Genomic DNA, 22,500 nt, shown 5'->3' on the forward strand with positions numbered 1-22,500 from the left:
AGTAGTTTGCTGAAATTTTGTAAAACAAACGTACGTGTCGCAAACGTTTGGTAGAGGCTGCGTAAAGTATGTTTCATCACATACTTCAAACAAACTTTACCTATTTTGCGAAAGCCTTGAGCCTTTCTTAGGATATTTAACACAGCAGACAAACTTTACCTATTTTGCTAAAGTATGAACCTTTTCTTAGAATTCTTAACACAGACGTTTGCGCAAAATTGTATGTGGTCAGGCACCAAAATACCTAACGCGTGATATAGTCCACATCAACTCTATGTACTTCCACATCACTCGAAACAGTGGCATTGTTGTATTACCTCGGTTTACGTCTTTGTTGGGCAAAAGTTCCTTCAAGTTCACAGCTTCATGTGTATGGAACAAACTGCAGGGATGTTTTAATATAGACCATACAAAATCATATGGCATTCAAAGTATCTTGTAGGAAATATAATTTAGATGCCTATATGTCTAGTAGTAGTAGCAATTATGTCTATGCTTAGTATTATTGTTTCAGTAAACTATGTTGTCATTAAACTTCGTCCCACCTGTGCCAAATTACTACATGCAGGACAAAGGATTACAAAGGAGGAGAATGCCGACAGAAGACCTTTTGGTCCATAACTAGGTCGGATGCGAAAAAAATTATAACAATGATAAATAAATAAAAGAAAAATAAATCAAAATTATAATAATATAGATAATAATAGATAAAATAAATGCATAGGTATAGTTAAATAATAAACAAACAGGTAAATAGTAAATAATAACAATTTGACACATAACTAATAATAAATAAAAATCAAGCAAATAATAATAAACAAACAAATAATACCAAACAAATAAACAAATAATATAAAATGAATGGCAGGCATTACAGCATCTTACTTAGTTGTTTATCTAAACGAATCTTAAAGCTTCGAACTGAACTACATTGCACTGCCAATGCAGGAAGTTTGTTCTCTTCATTAACTACACGATTGGCGAAGTTGTTTCTACTCACTTCCAAATTAAATGTATTTCCTGACAGTTTGAGACCATTATTTCTTGTCGGATTCTCATTTTCGTATGTGTATCTTGTATCTAAAAGGACTTTAATAGATATGAGCCCCTCATTTAGATTTTTTGAGCTATCCCTACTATATTGATACGTTTTTACATATGACTCATTCTTTTTCTAAACATTTGTTAAGTATGTTTTACATTTGTATTGTAAAATGTCCTGATTTGCTTATAAAATTATTGTATGCTTAAAATATATAAAATAAAATCCTATAAAACCTTATTTGAACATATTAGAATTCAAATTAGTTCGAGGGAAACTACTGAAATTACGAAATACAATTACACGAAAATTATTTCCCGCGAACATTTCTTTATTTCAGAGTATTTTTATCGAAATATGCAATTTGTCATATTGAAGGTTTAGTTTCTAATCAAAGTTAAGGTCTAACATTTTTCTAAAGACAGAAACTGGGCTTTGTTTAATTATATATATATACATATATATATATGTATATATATATATATATATATATATCACTATAGAGTAATGTCGTAGCACATTGATAAAATAAACTTTTTATCCCACAGTCGGAAAAAGAAGACACTAATGTCGAATGTTCTGTATATTTCCATCACTAACTGTGACCCTCTTCAGCAGAATGAATACATAGTGGAAGGCATATGCTTATATACAAAGGTGTGAGGTGGGAGAAGGAACAAGCTCAGGTAACATGACCGATGCTCCGCAGGTCGCCTGGAGTTTTGTGACCTTGGAGTATATGAGGTAGAACTTGGCTGACTGTTGAGGTGGTAATGCAGTCAGGTGACCACTGGCCATTTGATATATTGAAATTAGGGAGATATTTAATCAGGGAAGACTCTATTATTTTCCTTTTGAAGCTACATGTTGATTTATAAATTATTTCAGCAAGGAAATAATAGAGTCTTCCCTGATTAAATATCTCCCTAATTTCAATATATCAAATGGTCAGTGGTCACCTGACTGCATTACCACCTCAACAGTCAGCCAAGTTCTACCTCATATACTCCAAGGTCACAAAACTCCAGGCGACCTGCGGAGCATCGGTCATGTTACCTGAGCTTGTTCCTTCTCCCACCTCACACCTTTGTATATAAGCATATGCCTTCCACTATGTATTCATTCTGCTGAAGAGGGTCACAGTTAGTGATGGAAATATACAGAACATTCGACATTAGTGTCTTCTTTTTCCGACCGTGGGAAAAAAAGTTTATATATATATATATTTATATATATTTATTTATATATATTTATATAGATATATATATATATATACATATATATATATGTGTGTGTGTGTGTGTGTGTGTGTGTGTGTGTGTGTGTGTGTGTGTGTGTGTGTGTGTGTGTGTGTGTGTGTGTGTGTGTGTGTGTGTGTGTGTGTGTGTGTCCTCTGTAGATAGAGTGAAAAGGGCAGGAATATAAGAAAATGTTGATGAAGGAAATGCTTAAGGAAATTGTATTTGGTCCTCAGACCATGCTCAGGAAATCCAATGGAATTTAATATTGTTTCTAAGGAAATTCATTTTTTAAAAAGTGGAATCCCTGGAACATACGCGCCATATCACTGGCCTTTTGAAACAGTTCATAGCTATTTACATAAAAATCATCCCGTGGAATTATCCTACTCCTGACATCACAGCCCTGTTAGTAAATGAATTTAGAATATAGAGGTAACTATATTATCAATGATATTATTATTGCTTTAGAAAGTAATAGTAATAAACTAACCTCTATATTTTAAATATGTGCATTAGGCATTAGTGTAGTATTGTTTTATTTACTGGTTTTGTGTACGTAATGTAACTGTTAGAAGCTCATTTTGTAGTGGGAATCAAAATTGAATATTTGTAGTTTTGAACTTAAAAAAAACGAAAAACCTCTTATTGACAAGTATAATCATATAGAAAAAACAGTAATATTCATATTAAGTAAAAGCAAAAGTTTGCAATCTTATTTACAAGCTAGATTTGTTTAATTGCCATTAAAGTACACATATCAAATTATACAATTTTATTTTCATATAGATCTAAACTACCCGAGGTAGGGTAACTTCCATAGTTCCCCAAAAAGTTAAATCTTACAAGTAATTAGTATAACACTAGAACAACCGAATGTCGTGTGTAATTGTGTATAACCAACATAGATTAATAGAGCAGAATATCAGAATATTGACAGTGTCCTTATTATATTATAGATGAGGAGGGGTGGATTTAGTTTGATTTCAATATAAATTGGCCAACGATTTCCATGATTACAGGAAACTTGGTAAACTTGGCTTAAAAGGTAAACACAGTGATATGAGGTACGTTGCATTTTTTGTAGCTTATGTCATTAATATACCATCACACTGTGAGACACACGATTTTACGGGCTTAGCTATATAAAAAAATAAATATAGTTCAATGTCGTCTGCTACAACTAACAAAAAATTGCAAACACCGCAATCTATTGACAGTGGCGTCATGACAGGAAGCAATATGCAATTATTCCGGTATACACAAGCACATTTTTCACTTTCGTTTATTTTTGTTTTTCCATATCAGAGATCGATTTTTTCTACGGAATGGTTACGTCAGATTAGGTTACGGTATATACGTTAGAAGCTATTGGACGATGTAGATATCATGTTGAATATATGTGGCTGAGTGATTCTAAATTTTTATCCAAACCTAACCTAATTTACTCATATATATTGATCAATTATTTCTATTCCTGTGTGGGTCTTTGTAGTTGTGTGTGTGTGTGTGTGTGTGTGTGTGTGTGTGTGTGTGTGTGTGTGTGTGTGTGTGTGTGTGTGTGTGTGTGTGTGTGTGTGTGTGTGTGTGTGTGTGTGTGTGTTGCTGTGTGTGTGTATGTGCGCGTGTATGCTTGTGTGTGTGTGTGACTGAGTGTGTCTATGTGTGTGTGTGTGTGTGTGTGTGTGTGTGTGTGTGTGTGTGTGTGTGTGTGTGTGTGTGTGTGTGTGTGTGTGTAGATGTATGTGCGTGTTTGTCCGTGTCCAGTTCTGAACTGGATGAATGCATTAGCCTGTAACCACGCGCAGAAAGACGCTAACTATTGTACACAGACATGAAAGAATTGAATAAACACCAGGAGAAATCGTTTAATTTATTAAACAAGCAATTGATACAATTAAAGTGTTTATAAATGGTCCGAATGTTGATAACTAATGCTTGGTTGACATCCCCTTTGCTTTTTTCAATGGAAGGACCCTTCTAGTCATGCTAGTGATTAGTTCACGAATATCATCTTGAGGGATTTCTCGCCATGTTTCTCGTAGTAATCCTAAGAGTTCGGGCTTTGAAGATGACTTCCTTTTCTTTTTGCGAATTTTTCAGCCTAATACGCCCCAGAGGTGTTCAATAGGGTTCATATCCGGGGACTGACTTGGCCATGGAAGTTTCCTGATCCCATTTTGGCTCAACCAATTTTGTGTTGCTTGAGCAGTGTGACAAGGAGTTCCATCTTCCACAAATAGGAAGACATTTTTACTCATTCTACCACTGGGGAATATTGGAATGAGTTCTTCTTTTAATATAGAAACATATTTGCCTGAATTGATGTTTCCTTGACACTTCACAAACTCTGATCGTCCATCACTCCAAATTGTACCGCACACCATTATTGAAATGCCCCATGTTTCACTGTTGGCTGCAGTCTTTTGAGGTCAAACTCTTGACTACAGAGTCTCCAGACCCACACTCTTCCACTGTCAGAAAATAATGCAAATTGTGACTCATCAGAGAAAATGACAGCGCTCCAAATGGCCACAGATCTCTCCACCATCTCAACAGCCCAATCATTTCTGCGCTTGACATTGGCTGGACGAAGGAGTGGTTTCCTTCTTGCAGCTCTATCATAGTAACCCTGCTTGAGGATATACCTGACAGCTGTTCCGGGACTAATACCAGCTTGTGTTGCTATGTCAGAGGCCTTGCAACGTGGATCCTCTTAGAAATTTCTTTTGACAAGACGCAAGGTTCTTTCTAAGGGCCCAAGACGACCTGGGTGAGGTTTTGTGCTCTTCTTTCCCTCTCTGGTGAATTGTACGATCACTCTATTGACAGTAGAAAGGGGTATTGACAGATTTTCAAATATTTTGCGTTGACTAAGTCCACCTTCATGTTGACCCACAATACGACCTCGCTGAAATTCAGATAGGTCTACTGCTCCTTTGGTTCGTGGCATGCTTGATTAATCTTGTATGTAATTTGAGACATAAATCTAGGTAAATATAACATATTAGGTAAGTTTGAATAACATTGAGCATTAAGTAAGATCAGAAATGCATTTTTCTTGGTGCCTATTCGATTCTGTCATGTCTGTGTATAAATTCCAAGTTTTGATATTTGGTATATAAAGATTTTTTTTCTTTTGTAACAGTGCTAAAATGTTATTGTAACATTAAATTATATTAATATTAATAGATGACTTAAATTATATTAGATTTTTAATTATATGTTCAATTTACACTTCTTGGCCGTTTCTTGTTTCGCAGCATAAAATTAATGGTCCAATGAGACATAGAATGGTAGCTAAAAGTGTGACCCACTGGAAATTGAAAGATTGCGGCATACCTAAAACATTGCCCAAACGTTTGCAAAACGTCTGTGGCATATAAAAATTGTCTGGAAAAAAATAACGTTTGATGAAAAGTTGTAGCATACCAAAACCGTTGTCCAAACGTTTGTTGAAAGTTTGTGACACCAAAATTGTCCACGGTGATAAAGTAGGGCAGGTTTGTTGAAAGTATGCATGTTAGTATGTGACAGCCTTACATCAACCGTTTGTATAACATTTGCTTTCTGGCGGGAGGGGGTTACGTTGATGTAGCTTTCCAGGACGTTTTTCTGAGATTTTTTGAACAGTTTTCTCAAAACGCATTCATGATAAGCAGATGTAGTTGTTTTCTTGTTCGCGAGGAAGTCAACCAGTAAAATCCCCCTCTGCATCCTAGAACACAGTGGCCATGACCTTTTTCTCTTGAACGCTCAGATTTTGCAGTGATCCACTTCCACCCCGAGGCAGCCATTGCTTTGATTGAATTTTTTCCTCGGGATCGTACTGGTAGAGCCATGTTTCATTCCCTTTCACAATTCTCTGCAGAAAAGCTTCAGTCTTCATCCCACTTGTTCCACTGGAAGATCTGCCCTTGTTTGCTGCTAATCTGGGCACAACAACCTCGGGACCCATCGAGCGGAAAGCTTGCTTAGCCCCAAACTCTCCATCAGAATTGTGTGTGCAGAACCCACGGAGATGTTGAGCGTGTCTGTTAATGATTCAATGGTTATTCGTCTATCCTTTTCAATCATGTCGCGAACAGCGGACCTCGTCTTCAATTTCGTTTCTTCCACTTCTGAAACGACTTATCCATTTATAGGTTGTTGACTTCTTTGAGGCATTGTCACCATAAACTCGGTTCAAAACGTCAATGATTTGCCTATTCTTCCAACCGAGTGTCACCATGAATTTGATGTTTCTCCTGACCCCAATTTTGGTGGATTCCATGTTGTTCGAATGGTGCCTAACTTCCAACTAGTGGCGATGAGTTATTACCTGCGTTTATGGGTTCTTGTTTGAACTCGTTATAACACGTTGGTACGAAAATGTTCAGGTGCATTGAAATCAAATTCCTTCCACATAATTTTTAGTTATGGACTTTTTCCATGAACTTTTTGAAGCCCCCTCGTGTATATGTATATATATATATACATATATATATATATATATATATATGTATATATATATGTATATATATATTATATTTGTATGTATATATATACATATATACACATATATATACATATCTATACATATATATACATATATGTACACATATAATGTATATATATATATATATACATATATATATAAATATATATATACAATATATATATATATATATATATATATATATATATATGCATGAGAAATCACATGAACTCGTGATTCTAAATATGCGGAAAAACCACCAAGGAAAATAATAAAGTAATGACTGAGCGCTTTCGTCTATCTAGACGACAACCCACTTTCTCCAGTTCTTAGCAATCTTACATGGAATTTTTTGAAACTAAGTTACTACCTAAAATTCTCCCCATAATGTTACATGGTATAGGTACATTGATTCACCTTTCCTTGATGTGATGATTTACAGAAATGAAAGGTCTTTCAAATTTGATATCTATAGGAAACCTATCAATGTCCTTTCACATTTCATTTTTGTTCGTCTCATCATTGCAGAACAAAAATGTCAGTGTTATAATCAATGTTCCTTAGAACGTATAGAATTTGTAGTCCGGAGTTTTTGGATGATGAATTCTTAAGAATGAATGACATAGCTTCAAAATCAAAATATCCTAAGCACCTCGTAGATAATTCTTGTAAAATGGCGAAAAAATATTTGAGGAAAATACTAGTAAAACCTTTAATATAAAAAACCTATTTGTTCTTCCTTTCCACGAGAATTTTGTCAAACTACTTCATATTCTTAAGACTTTCAACATTCAAGTAGCATTAAAAGCTACAATACAGTTAAAAGTCTTTTAATTAAAAACTCTCTGTTAAGGAAGAAGTGTGTATTTATTCAATTCCATGTAAAAATTGTGACAAATGCTATATAGGTCAGACTGGAAAAGAATTAAAAGTAAGGTCAAAACAACATCAGTATAACGTCAGGAGTGGTCAAATGTTTAATGCATTATCTGTTCATTTAAGAGCTTTTAATCATTGCATTAATTTGGAGAGTGCCAAAGAAATTGTTAGAAATAAGACATATTTGACTAGAAATATAATATAATCAAGTCTGATTAAAGATACATTTATCAACAACTTAAATTTAAGTCAAGCAATGTACATGCTTGATCATTTTATTGCTGAAAAAGGGGTGGCCCAAACGTTCGATGCTGCGAACGGTATCAGTAGACCAGGAGAGATTCCCTCAAAACCTTTTCCAGTTCCTGTCCATGGCCTCCCACTTTATATATATACATATATGTATATATATATATATATATATATATATCTATATATATATATATATATATATATATATATATATATATATATATACTCATGTTTGTACCATCATTGTATGTACCCTGAAGATGTCTGAATAGACGAAAGCGCTCGGTTATGATTTCATTATTTTCCTTGGTGGTTTTTCTGCATATATATATATATATATATATATATATGTGTGTGTGTGTGTGTGTGTGTGGGTGTGTGTGTGTGTGTGTGTGTGTGTGTGTGTGTGTGTGTGTGTGTGTGTGTGTATGTATACATATATATATACAGTATACATACATATATATACAGTATACATATATATATACATATATATATATATATATATATATATATATATATATATATATATATATACATATATATCCATCTCTATTTCTTAGATATTTCAATGGTTCGTATTAAGTATCTCAGATTCTCCACAGCCTTAGAGAATAGATTCTAGTGATTTACAGTTTCCTTATGAAATATGTGGCTTGTTCCTGTACTCTTTTCAAAATATAGATGCAGTCACATTTGGGGACCTTACAAGAACAGGGTATTCTAAGTGTGGGTGGAGCACTTGTTTGTATAATTGGTTGATGATAACTAGGCATTGGAAGTCAAAAGATTGCAGTGTCCTATTTTCCTTTTCCGATGACGACATATATGTTACTGGTAATTCTGCCAAGAACCTTTTAATTCTCAACCTGTTAAAAAAAATCCATATATTTTGTGGAAGTACTTATCGTTACCTATGTAGCATAACTTTACACATACTTCTGTTAAATTTCATCATCCACTTTTGGGACCATTTCCGTTTGTTTGTTTTTTGTTTTTGTTTTTTTTTTTTTTACAAAAATTTTTTATTAAATTTTTTTTTTTTTTTTTCCAACAAATTTTTTTTTTTTTTTTTTTTTTTTTTTTTGTTTTTTTTTGTTTTTGTGTCTTCTTCAATATCCAGATGCACGTGATTATTTGCTGTTCTGCATAGCTGAGCACAACCAGTGAATTTGGAGGCGAGTTTTCAATTGTCTCAAACTGTCAAGAAATAGATTTGATTTGGAAGTGGGTAGAAACAACCACGCCGACCGTGTAGTAAATGAATGGAATAAACTTCCTGCAAAGGCAGTGCAATGTAGTTCAGTTCGAAGCTTTAAGGATCATTTAGATAAACACCTAAGCAAGATGCTGTAATGACTGTCATTTATTTTATATTATTTGTTTTGTTATCCTTTGTCTGTTTGTTTATCATTATATGCTTGATTCTCGTTTATTATTAGTTATATGTCAAATTGTTATTATCTAATATTTACCTGTTTGTTTATTATTTAACTATACCTATGCATTAATCTATTTATTTATTTTATTGTTATTTATATTATATCTTTATTCATTTATTTATAATTATTATAACTTTTTTGCATCCGACCTAGTTATGGACCGAAAGGTCTCCTATCGGCGTGCTCCGCCTTTGTAATCCTTTGTAACCTTTTGTAATCCTTTGACATTAGGATCCCGTATTGAAAGTTGATATCTAACTACATTGAAAACTGACAACGGACTTTCATCAGTTCGAATCTTTCCTTTTTACTTAATGTGACCCTTTCTTTCATTATTATTCTTTCGCCTTCTTTATCAAGAGCTTCTAACACATTATTTCGGTCAAAATTATCTGACCCTCCAACGTAAAGGAAGTATTAAAATGGTGAGCAATACCTCTATTTCATGACGCAGCCCGAAGGGATTTCTCCCCGTCTTCTCCTTTTCTGCATGAGGGGACGGAAAGGGGGGGTCGCCGAATTTATGAAGCGGCCTTGCTGTGGATGTGCTGTGTCTTGCGGCACTGCGTCTGACCCAAGGCAGTAGACAGGATGCAGGAATGACCCGTCATCCAGGAGGTGCCAATATAAGAGGGAGGGAGGAGGGTGGAGGGGAGTGGAATATATAGGAAATGGAATGGGTGGAAGTGGTGTCTATGCCTTTTTCTTTTTGGCTACCCCCCATGTAGGGGAAAAAAGCCTTTGGTATATGTATGTATGTATGTATGTATGTACTACTGAACCCATTTCATATCCCCGAATTACGCACACGGCGTATATATGTCATCTTCTAGTGTATACACTAAAAACCCACTAACGGAGAAATAATATCAGAAGTACAGGAGATCTATGTCGACTCCTATCTATAGTCCTCTTCAGATAGTAGTCGAAATATACGGATCCCCTGTACTTCTGATATTATTTCTCCGATAGTGGGCTTTTAGTGTATATTTACAAATGTGTGATAACATTACATCTTCTAGGGTGCATAACCTTTCCCCTTTCTAGATAACATATTTCCATTTACTCCCTGCCTCTTCACAGGAACATTTCTCTGCAATACAAAAATAATCTGATTATCATTATTCACTTCCCCGTTTGCACACTCCTGTATGCGTTACTGCTATTGACATGATGGCAAATATTGATCATCCTATAATCTGTAGGCTGATAAATGTAATATTTCAATTGTCGTCAGCTAATTACTGGTTGAACGTCCAACAACAACCTCAGCACCTATCTTTGCTCTCTCGCCTATATCCCACTAAACTCTGCCACCTGTTTATCAACAGCGTATCACCCATTCCGTTGCTGTGTCAATATCAATTTGGGAGACGCCATCGAAATATACTTTTTCAATTTATGGAATGCCGAAAACATGTTGCATGAATTCGATACCAGCAACAGTAGTTGGAGAAGTATTAAAAGCAAAACGGGATTTTTTTTTTCAAATAAATTGGAGTAGAAAACCATTGTGTTTGTCACAATTATAATAGCATATCGATTCTGTAATTTCAAAGCAGCATTTGCAATAGTTGTGAGGACACAGTATAGTAAAGATAAATTTTGTCGGGCGACAGACTGAGGTTACATTAACGCGAATAGCAAACTAGGCAGTTCAGTACTAGTAATGGAAACATCAGTAGTCGTATTCTATGTATCACACCTTATATGACGGATAAAACTCGGCTGTAGCCTTATGTGAGGTAAAAGTTCTGTTTAGCAACTACATGCGATGCAGCCTGAGGAAGCGGTCTGATGCATGAAGCTTTAACAGATTATCACTACAGCAACCGTACAGAAACACTAACAGTAATTAACAAAAGAGTTTATTTTTTAGATTGAAACAATAGTGAGACAGACTAACATTTAATGCTAGAAATTGCGATGGTTAAAGAAACAATGGAAAAAGCCATGACTTTCGATAAAGGCAGGAGGGAGAGTGAAAATACAACCAGAAGTGGCATTAGTTACTCACAAAGGATGAAAGAGTTTGTTACAATTTTTTTGTAAATGAAACATCGGCACGCGAAAAAAAAACATAAATAGCAATTAACAATAGCGGAAGAGAGAATGAGGCAATGCTGATAATTTTAGTAAACACCATTTGAAGTATTTACTTAGTATATAATGTTTTACTTGTTGAAGCTTTCTCAATTATTAGAAAAAGATCCAACGAACAAAACCAATAAAGACTTCGTCCTCAAATGACGTTTACTCCGCTAAAACTGCCTGCAATTGCCATCTTCAAAAACAGTGATCATTTTTGCATTGACGAAAGAAAAGAATAAAGCGATACATTCAATGATAATGATGATAATTGCCGCCTCTAGTTTCACTGACCGGAAACCCGTAGCCCTACATTGGATGATAAGAATCACTGAACCCAATCATAGATCTTTCTATGAAGAAACATTGACTTGTCTGCTATATCAATGATTGAATGTTCTTATGTCATAAGCTTATAAAGGGGGAAACAGTCACTTGCTGTCAGTTCTCCTCATGCGAAATCTTAGAGAAAATATAGCTTGATTTAATAAGAAACCTTGGCCCGACCAGAACATAGTGTCATCACCAGGGTGTTACACCTCTAGATGAAAATGAGGATGCTAACTGGATTTGAAGATAAACAGCAGGAAGATTGTTTTCTCTCATATCTGTCTTCCTAATCATTAGTTACAGGTATCCGGAAAACAATACATTAGACGAAATTCAATGGAACTCATCGAGTTCTAAGAAAAGTAAAAGCGAATATCGTTCCACACGTCCGCCCGGCACGACGGTAAAATTGAACGCAGAACTTAGATGAAACGAAAACAAAGGGTACATTTCCTAAAAGAAAGATAAGATAATTAGTGACAAGTTGGTACTACAAGGAAAGTAGAAAGAGAGAGAGAGAGAGAGAGAGAGAGAGAGAGAGAGAGAGAGAGAGAGAGAGAGAGAGAGAAGGAAGAGAGAGAGAGAGGGGAGGAGATATTAGGAGAGAGAGAGAGAGAGAGAGAGAGAGAGAGAGAGAGAGAGAGAGAGAGAGAGAGAGAGAGAGAGAGAAGGAAGAGAGAGAGAGAGGGGAGGAGATATTAGGAGAGAGAGAGAGAGAGAGAGAGAGAGAGAGAGAGAGAGAGAGAGAGAGAGAGAGAGAGAGAGAGAGAGAGTCCGGGGTTGAGAAAGAAGGAGATATACAGATAGAGCGAGGGAAAAAGAGGTGGAGAGGAAGGGAGAGCTAGAAAGAGCGAGAGAGTAGGGGAGATGGAGAGAAAGTGAAACGGGAGAGATAGATTGAGACAAACGCAGAGATACACAGGTAAACAGAGAGAAGACAGAGAGATAGACAGACAGACAGACACACATCATAGATACTTCACCTTAGGAGTTTTGGCATTTATGAATACTAATTAGAATCCAATCAAAGTGTTCTAATTTGATTCAGTCAGGTTAAAAAAAATCAGAATCGCATAAATACAAAACGATTTATTGAATACATCTATATCAGAATACTATTATTTCCGAGGTAATCAATCATTTATTGCATGATTAGGTTAATGTAGTTAACTTCATTTAAAGCGATAATACTCGTCTTAACGTCCAGTTCATTTTATACTGCCAGGTAGTCAATTGACATGTTTGTATTCGATGTATTTGATGTAATATTTATCAAGGTTAAACCATCTACTATGGATAGAGGCCCTCCTATCTTATCAATATGATAACTGAACACGCTGAACCGTATTGTAGGCTTTAAACGACAAAAAATTACCTTATAGCTTTATAACGATAGAATCCATCCGCGTACATTCTTTAATAACAAGACTATAAACACTTTGAATTGTCAACCCTAATGCTGAATAATGAAGATTGATGAAAAATCGGTAATGCGTAAATATATAACAATGAACACACGACAGGACACCACACAAATTAGAATTTACATATTCTACTCCAAGCTAGGACAAACAGATTAAGATACCATTGTAAACATATTCAAGGATCCAATTCAATTACTGTATAGAGTTGCCAGATCCAAACCTATACAGCATTCTTAAAGTCCGGAACGGTATTTGGCGTCGATTACCGTGTTAACTACCTTGTTATGTATTTTCACACACTCTTAAACAACAGTTCCTTATCCACCTTAGCAATCCTTTCTGGGTGGCAGGCCATGCAGAACCCGTGGAAATCCCACGGTTAACTTTGAAGTCTTCCGAAGGAGTCTTTGAAGTCTCCTGAAGGAGTTTCTAGGAGTCCTTAAAGTCTCCAGAAGAGGTCCCCAAAGTCTCACGAGTGAGTCTTCAAAGTCTTCCGAAGGAACCCTCTAAGTCTCCCAAAATAACCTTCAAAATCTCCCGAAGGGGTCTATAGTCTCCAAAGTGATCTTCAAAAGCACCAATTGATATGGAAAGTGTGATGGATACCATAGTTAGGTACGTACGTAGGACCCGTGGAAATTCCACGGTTATTCAACTTTGAAGTCTTCTGAGGGAATCTTTGAAGTCTCCCGAAGAATTCTATGTCTCCCGAAAGAGTTGTCAAAGTCTCCTGAATTAATTTAAATTACCCGAATGAGTTCTCAAATTCTTTCGAAGGAGTCTTCAAAGTTTCCCGATGGAATTTTCAAAGTCTACCGAAGGAGTCTTGAAAATCTCCCAAAGGGGCCTTCAAAGTCTCCCGAAGGAGTCTTGAAAATCTTTCGAAGGAATCTCCAAAGTCTCCCAAAGGAGTCTCCGAAAGAATCTTTGAAGGAATCTCCGAAGAAGACTTGAGGAATACCAATTAATATGGAAAGCGTGATGCACTGGACCCGTGGAAACTCCAAGGTTATTAGCTATGAAATCCTCTGAAGGAGTCTTTAAAATCTCCCGAAGGAGTCCTCAAAGTCTCCCAAAGGTGTCTTGAAAAATCCCCCGAAAGAGTCTTCAAAGTCACCCGAAGGGGGCTTCAGTGTACCTGAATGAATTTTCAAAGTCCCCCCAGAGGAGTCTTCAAAATCACCTGAGTCTGCGAAGTATTCTTAAAGAGCATCTTTAGCACAACACCGGTCCCCCAAGAATATCGGCACGAGACTCACTGCTGCCAACGGCATCACCATCACCACTTACGGGTGCAAATACCTGCACCTCACCTTTAGAAATCGCCACCACTCCTGGGCTTTCATCCTGGCAAACATTAGGACGCCTCTTCTCGGTGTTCATTTTCGGACCCAATATAGATTATTACTGGTCGACGTCGCCAACAGCCGCCTGGTCTGCGCAACACCACATCCCTTGACGCCCCTGCAAACCGCACCCCAGCCACCCACGATCGCCGCCATGGACGATAGACGGCCCTACGCCCACCTGCTCACTGGCAGACACCACGGATTCCAGCTGAACATGGAGTCTACCACTACATCAATACGTCTGGGCCCCCAGTATTTGCCAAATACCATTGCCTACTATCTAAGAAACTCATCGCTCTCGGGTTCTCTCTGTGATTCTCTCTCTTGTTCTCTCTCTCGGTTTTTCCCTCCGTTCTGATTCTCTCGGATTCTCTCCCTAGTTCTCCTTATATAGCCCGGGAATCGGTGACTATGTTTCCTGGATGCCAAAACGTATCTAAAGTAGGTAGTTTAGCCACTTCCTACCAAAGGGAAAGAAGAACATGCTTTCGCGCCAAGTTATGTAACGTTTTTCTGAGCTTGGCGTCATCTGACAAAACGTATTGGAAGTGCGCCCAAACAGACGGGTTTTGCGCAATGGTTTACTTTATAGCATACATTTTGTAACCTACATTATAACATACATTAATGATAATACACAACATATTATGTTCACGCAAGGCGTGCCTTAAAAATACAAACAGAAGACTTTATTCACTCAAGGGCGTGACACAGCATAACCACAGGATTCTATTCACACTAAGGACATGACATATATATATATTTATATATATATATATATATATATGTATATATACTCGTATATATATACATATAAATATATGTATATACATATACATATACATATACATGTACACATACATATACATATACGTTTCACAATTAACTATTACTGGAACATGTGTATTCACTTCTTTTTGCAAAATCACACTTCTAGTAGTAAACACTATCATGTTTGTGGATGGAATGAGTATAAGATAATTCGTACGGTTTCCTTTTGTATTTTCTCCACACAATACCTCAACTTCCGGGTCAGTGAAAACGTCTGAGCGCGCTCTCATATGAATCACTGACAAGCTAACATCAAAAGCTATAGTATCGCCTGAGACATGGATTCAGAACCACTCATTTCTGGGGAAACCTTCACTGAAACCGCTCATGTGTGCATCGTGTAATGGTGACCTTTCTTGTGTTTTTATGTGTATATTTCCCGTTGTGTTTATTTATTAATGTATATATTTGTTATTGTATACTTTGTGAGCATTTTGTGATCGCAAGGCGATTCTTGCCTGTCTTTCCCGCCAAATGCAGGAGTTGGCGTCGGCAGTCTTGCTCTCGTTTTCGGAGTAGACGCACGTCTGATCAGTGCTTTGGATAAAATTACTTAAATCGTTATTTTTTTCTTTTATTATTCAGCCACCCCTTACAATCGTCATTAGATATTCAGCCACCTATGGTTACCGAAATCGCTCGTGAGTTTCGTCTGAAAATACCATCTCAGAATTCCCAATGGTGCCATATTTCACATCATAGATTACCCGTTGTATTCGCATATGCACAGAGATGATACCTTTACAATCGAATCGTCTACCTTATTTTTATCTTACTTTATCTTTTACCTTCCTTTCTTTCTACAGAACCAAGTGTGGAAATTCTGGGTGCTCCTGACCTTTTCATCAACCGGGCCAGTATGATCAACCTAACTTGCGTGATCTACCATTCTCCGATTCCACCGGCCAAAATTGAGTGGTTTCATAATAACAAGGTATTTATTTTTATTTTTACTTTTGGAAGATTAAAGTACTTTTGATCAAACTTTTCCATGTGTTTGTACTTCAATATTAAACCAAATTGATAAAATGTGTTGAAGAAGTACATACATAAACTGAAAGGAACACACATACACACACACACACACACACACACACACACACACACACACACACACACACACACACACACACACACACACACACACACACACACACACACACATACACATTCTCTCTCTCTCTCTCTCTCTCTCTCTCTCTCTCTCTCTCTCTCTCTCTCTCTCTCTCTCTCTCTCTCTCTCTCTCTCTCTCTCTCTCTCTCTCTCTCTCTCTCTCTCTCTCTCTCGTGGGCGGGGAATTGAGGGTGCGTGTGCGTGTAAGTCACAGCATTACCCATAGATCGGTCATACGAGCTCTGAGCTCTCTTCCGGGAGGGAAATAGCTGTCGATCACGAGTCTAACACGTAATCCAAAGACCATGGTGAGTACACATACACACACACACAGTGTACACACACACAAACACACACACACATACATATATACATACACACACACATACATACATACATACATACACACATACACATAAACATACACAAATATGGATTTTATGTGTTCCTTCAATTTCATCTCACACGCACCCTTCATTTCGCTATTTCTCTTAATTTCTTTTTTATAATTCTTTCATTCAATATCTCTGAGATTCTTAGTCAAATTGTACCTCTACAGTTCTTGCATTCTCTGCTACAACATTCTGTAAACGGTCAATACATATGTTTTTCTCTATTCTTCCAATGATCTTTCCACTTTTCAATATTTTCAGATATCATTTACTGATACTCGATGAGTTTTCATTTTTCCACCTGTTATCCCATCTACTCCTGGTATCGTCCTCAAACTTCGACATTTTATTTTCCCTCTTTTCCTTGCCCTCTTTTCCTATCTCTCTTTTTCTGAGTCCCTAGGGTTGCCATTTTGGACCTGCCGACCAGAAAGAAAACGAAAATGGACGGGAAATATAAATAGAAAACTGCCGATCTTCAAACGTACCGACTTCATCAACTCCCGCCCCTGTTAAGAAGAGAATAATAGGATCCTAAAATAAGACTCGAGATTTGGAAATATGAAAAGGGAGGACCAAATTCTTCCCCCATTTCCACCTGGGAGTTCCCAAGATCGAAGATAGTCACCATCTCTCCCACTAATTAACAACATATTTTTCTCACTAAGACACAAAAGTCTTTGTGCCATAGTGCGTGACGGTGGGGGCAAGAGATAGTGATCTCTAGGAACCTTTAGTCACAATCTACAAGGCAAGTGGCATAGGTCTAGTGGTCACCTCGATGAATATGGAGAGCGGCTCATCTTGTCAGGAGCCTACACGACTACGGAGCCCTATTTCGGAATCACTCTGCTCACTCCATATGCGAAAGGAGCTAGAAAGGTGTCTCAAACATACCTTCCCGAAACCTAACCAGACTGGGGAACCGCCTCCAGCATTGTCACCTATAATGTGGTAAGAATACTGACAATAATAACAAAACAACAACAGCAACAATAACATCTACAACAATAAGGATGTAGTAACAGCATTTCCAAAATCAAAGTCCTTCTGTTTCACTCCTCCTCCGACCCGTAACGTTAACAGTTCCGATTGAGCGAAGCGACAAGGCCCGCCCCTAAAAAAAAAAAAAAAGAAAAAAAAAAAAAATACAGTGATAACACTAGGGCAGCTACCCAACCTCTCTACAGAGGGCAATACCCGCCGTAGTCGGTATTATCATCAGATCCAAGCCACACAATCAATAACTACAACCCAAATCCCACTATGATACATCGCATTCCTGAGTCTACAGCGCCTTGCTGGCCAACTTGACCCATACCAAGACGAAGTGGATCCTGACTGACTACCGAAGGTTCTTGGTCCTAAAATATATCAACAATGACTTTAACAAAGAAATGTCCCACGAGAGGTTAATCAAGAGCTCAGTATGACAAAGCTAAAGATCTGACAATCCTGGAAGATATTCCAATTCAAATAACACCAAATAGATCTTTTGAAACCAGTGTATGAGTAGTCCTAATTCCACCACCGCGGTACTATACAAAATAAGAAGAAACTAAAATAATAGCGAGACGAAAAAAAATCAAAGTTTGCAGAGTTCAGAAAGCCATAAATGATTAAAAAATAATTATCCCAATAATAATAGTAACCTTCTATCAACCATAACTTCCAACCTACAACCTATCTGATCACAAGTTATTTAAGATATCAAGAAGATAATTACTAGTCACACCTACATCGATGCTTTAATTGTGAGTGCTTTGGACACAGTAGACAGCCATGTCACCGCTTAGAAGGTACACGTGTATAATTCTAAGCCCCCAAACATGGTAACCTATGCTTAAACCCAGCCAAATATGTGAATTGCAAGTAAAGCCAGCCTCCCTCAGAGTGCAACGTGTAGAATTATGAAAAGGAAGTCCTCTGTGTCAAGGACACATGCCACATAAATTTCAGAGAAGCACGAAACACGAAAACAGGTACGATTCGGGATGATCAGATCAAAAGAAAAGAAAAAGTAACAAAAATAGATATAAATAAAAATAAACAAATAAGAAAAATGAATAAATAGAGAGAAATCATCCAAATAGTGCAAGATTCATCTGCACAATACCCAACATCCCCTTCACCAGTGTAAAATAACCAATCACCCCCAACCCATTTGAAGTACAAGACTCATATACAAACCCAAACTCCTGGTAGTCTACCAAAACCTTCAACCACAAACCAGTCCATCACATCCTCCCACCCACCCGAGCACCCACAGTCCTTCCATTCAAAGGATAAAGTACAAGTACAGCCCTCTATCTCCATCAGTCCATTACAACCCTCACCTACAAACCCATTCATCCCCACCTCCCATCCACCTCAAAACCAACAACTCGCCAACTCCAAGAAACTATCTAACTTTTCAGGAGAAACCTTGAAGAAGTAATGAAGTACACTAACTATGTGTGAGAAATCTGCACCAGAAGGTTCGTAGCTACGACCGAAGCCGTCACCTTTGCCCTATGCGCTTGGACTGTTGAGGCAGATAACAGTCACTGCTAGGAATTGGAGAAGAGTGCAGGATTCGAACCCACAACTAAGCGAATACAATGCAAGGACGCTTTCGATTACCCCACCAATGCACTCATCAACCATCCCATAACAGTAAACTCCCCAGTCCAAGAACGACAATAAACCATTTCCCCAACCAAAATAGGAAATAAATCTCCCTCATCCACAATATCCACTGTAGTCTCAACATAAAACGTACAAGTTGAAATCAATCCCATCCCAGGACTAACCAAAGACATAAATACTAAACCATATTCAAGTCCTTAGATCTTCAAAAGCCTCCACCAGACCTAACTTCTTGACTGAATATATGCATATCTAATCCTAACCAACACCTGCTTGAAACCCTTTCCTCTGTCAAAAAAAATCCCGACTACCACGATTAACGAATCCTATACCAGTCTCTAAGGGAGCACGACCCAAATCTATATCACATCAAGCTAAATAATCAACTCCATTATACAGTGGAACTGCCTAGGACTCATCCTAAACTGGGAAACTATACGAATCTTTCTCCATTAATATTAACCTGACCATTCACTTACAAGAAACATTGTTAGGGACATGCACGCCTCCATGCTTAAAAGGTTATACCACATAGTTATCCCCACATCTTCCTATCAAGCCGAAGAGATACATAAGTCCTCATTCAACCAAATATCTCATCACTACCACTTGAAGGTTCGGTGAGCTCTGAACATCCAACATCCTAATGGTTTGTTTGTACCAATGTCGTCACCTCCCAGACTGGAACATGGCAGATGTGCTCCATAAAAGACTAGCGAAAATGAAAAGGAGAATAGTGGAGGCAGCCTACATCGCTTCCCACCCCCGCATTAACCATAGGGATGGGTTTATAAAGTCAGCAGGAGCAGCAAGCAGCTTGACAATCAAGGAGGTTAAGAGAACGGTTAAGAACAGAGAGGTAGACAGAGGGGGGACGCGACATGGACGAAGTTATCAGAAAAATATAGAGGACGGATGAGGGTATGGAGGTGTATGGATGGGAACATGGCAAAGATGAAATATAACTTGTGGATTTTCTGAAATTGTATGTACTTTGAGGATGTCCTGGGAAGGACGAAACGTCAGTGAATAAAAGATCCAATTTTTCTGTGTTTACTTCACCACCTAAACTCATTTGTCTTTCATACTTCATACATCAGTTTCTCCAAATGAAACATAATCTGGATCTCTCTCCCTATCGCCTCAGTCTTCACCGCTAAACCCTGCCACAGCCTTATGTATTGTAAATAACTCGCCCATTCTTCCATCCTATATAATCATATCAGATTCGTGAGGTGTTCCACAAGCAATCTCTACTCTGAAGCCTCACCACACAATGGTCCACAAATTCTATTCATGGACCATCCGAATATCTACCCGCTTAGAATATGTATCCTTCTGTTGGGTGTCATTCCATGTGGGTAATCCGGGTAATGAAAAAGCTAATAAGGTTGCTCGAAGAGCCTTTCGATGCCTCCACTCCAGTTCTAGTAACAGGCTATTACCAAGAGGCAAAGACACTGGAAACATCACTCAACAAAAAATCTAAAAGTAGTCACACCCCACACACACCCGTGGCTATTTACAACATAACTGACGTTTTGAAACAACGTTAACACATACAAGAAATGGACATTGCCTCCTCAAACATGGGCACCTCGTGGCAGGAAATGAATTCCCCCATTTGCCCTTGCGAATATTACACTGCGAGACTGCCCAATTTACACAACACCCCGCAATAACCATTTATTCTATCATCTACCCCCTCAAATGGCACTGACCCTACACCGAATCTTGGGCTACAAAACACTAGTACCTCTAGCATTCTTCTACAGAAAACAGGACTATTAATCAAACTATAAATACCTTTGGCTAACTAAACCAACCAATATACTAGATATGATAACGAACGACAGTGGCGCGTAACTATCCATAATAACATAACAACATAACAATTCATAACAACAACAGCAATCGACCCGAAGCCGACTCCTGGCCGCAAAACGGCATAAACGCACCATCACAAGGAGGTGCGGCCCCGAGGGATGATACCTGGTCTCCGGATTTGTCCCATAAACTCATCTATTCGTTTTATCACTTCTCCTTTTCTTTCTGCTTTTAATAAAAAGGAGGTCAGTACCCCGGTGTCTGCCCTCACACACCTACTAGTGGCCTGAGACACAGACAACAACCTCAGCCCGACATGTACATAACCAATAAACTTTCTACACATATCCATCATATGGAGCAAATGCCACTCTTAGTTGCGCCCCACATACACTGTATTCTCCAACACAAAACTATAAAAAATAGAACTGGAACCGTCACACAGCAATACATACACCCAAAAAACACACCAACACAAAAATATACCCTAAAACACACTACAAATAAGCATAAACAGAATAGTAAACACTCGAAGCTGTTTCTATGACTACATAAACACAAAAGACACTTAACTCTAATTCAAGAAACGAAAACTAACACCACAATCTACACTACACACACTCACCGATGACACAGCAGTGAGGAAAGACAACACACAATATATAGGTGGACTCATGACACTAATACATAACAGCATACCTTTTACAATGAAACAAAAGAGACCATTTAAATACTCACGGACTTTACAATAGAAATAATATCATTCCAAACACAAATAAAGAAAATTTACAACATAACAAATATTTACATACCATTCTCTACATCAGTCCTACGAGGCCACATCGTATAACTCAACCCATTCATATCACTAAGAAAAACACTCACTGACTGGTAATCTGACCGCAGATTAACCAATTTGGCTTAACATACAAACAGCAAATTAAAATATAAAACAAATACATGAATAAATAGATAAAGGAAAACAAATAAGTAGCTACATAAATACATAATTGATCAAAATTAAAATAACTTAATAAATAAATGAATAAATAGATAGACATATTAACAGATAAGTAAGTAGATAAATAAATAAATGAATATATAAATGAATAAATATATAAATAAATGAATAGATGAGTGGATAAATAAATAGATTAATAGATAAACAATTAAAAAGATGAATAAAT

At 37.3% G+C, this 22,500-nt stretch overlaps 1 protein-coding gene across 1 annotated transcript in view; it reads left to right on the forward strand.

The window, feature by feature from the left end:
* Window positions 1–22,500, forward strand: part of LOC143033675 (zwei Ig domain protein zig-8-like) — a 168,675-nt gene that overhangs the window by 120,854 nt on the left and 25,321 nt on the right. The window contains exon 4 of the mRNA XM_076199167.1: window positions 16,159–16,286. Coding sequence (XP_076055282.1) covers window positions 16,159–16,286 — 128 coding nt within the window. The remainder of the gene's footprint in view (window positions 1–16,158; window positions 16,287–22,500) is intronic.

The sequence above is a fragment of the Oratosquilla oratoria genome, chromosome 2 (genome assembly GCF_046742065.1).
Source record: "Oratosquilla oratoria isolate Oo_2021 chromosome 2, ASM4674206v1, whole genome shotgun sequence".
In the NCBI taxonomy this organism is placed as follows: Eukaryota; Metazoa; Arthropoda; class Malacostraca; order Stomatopoda; family Squillidae; genus Oratosquilla; species Oratosquilla oratoria.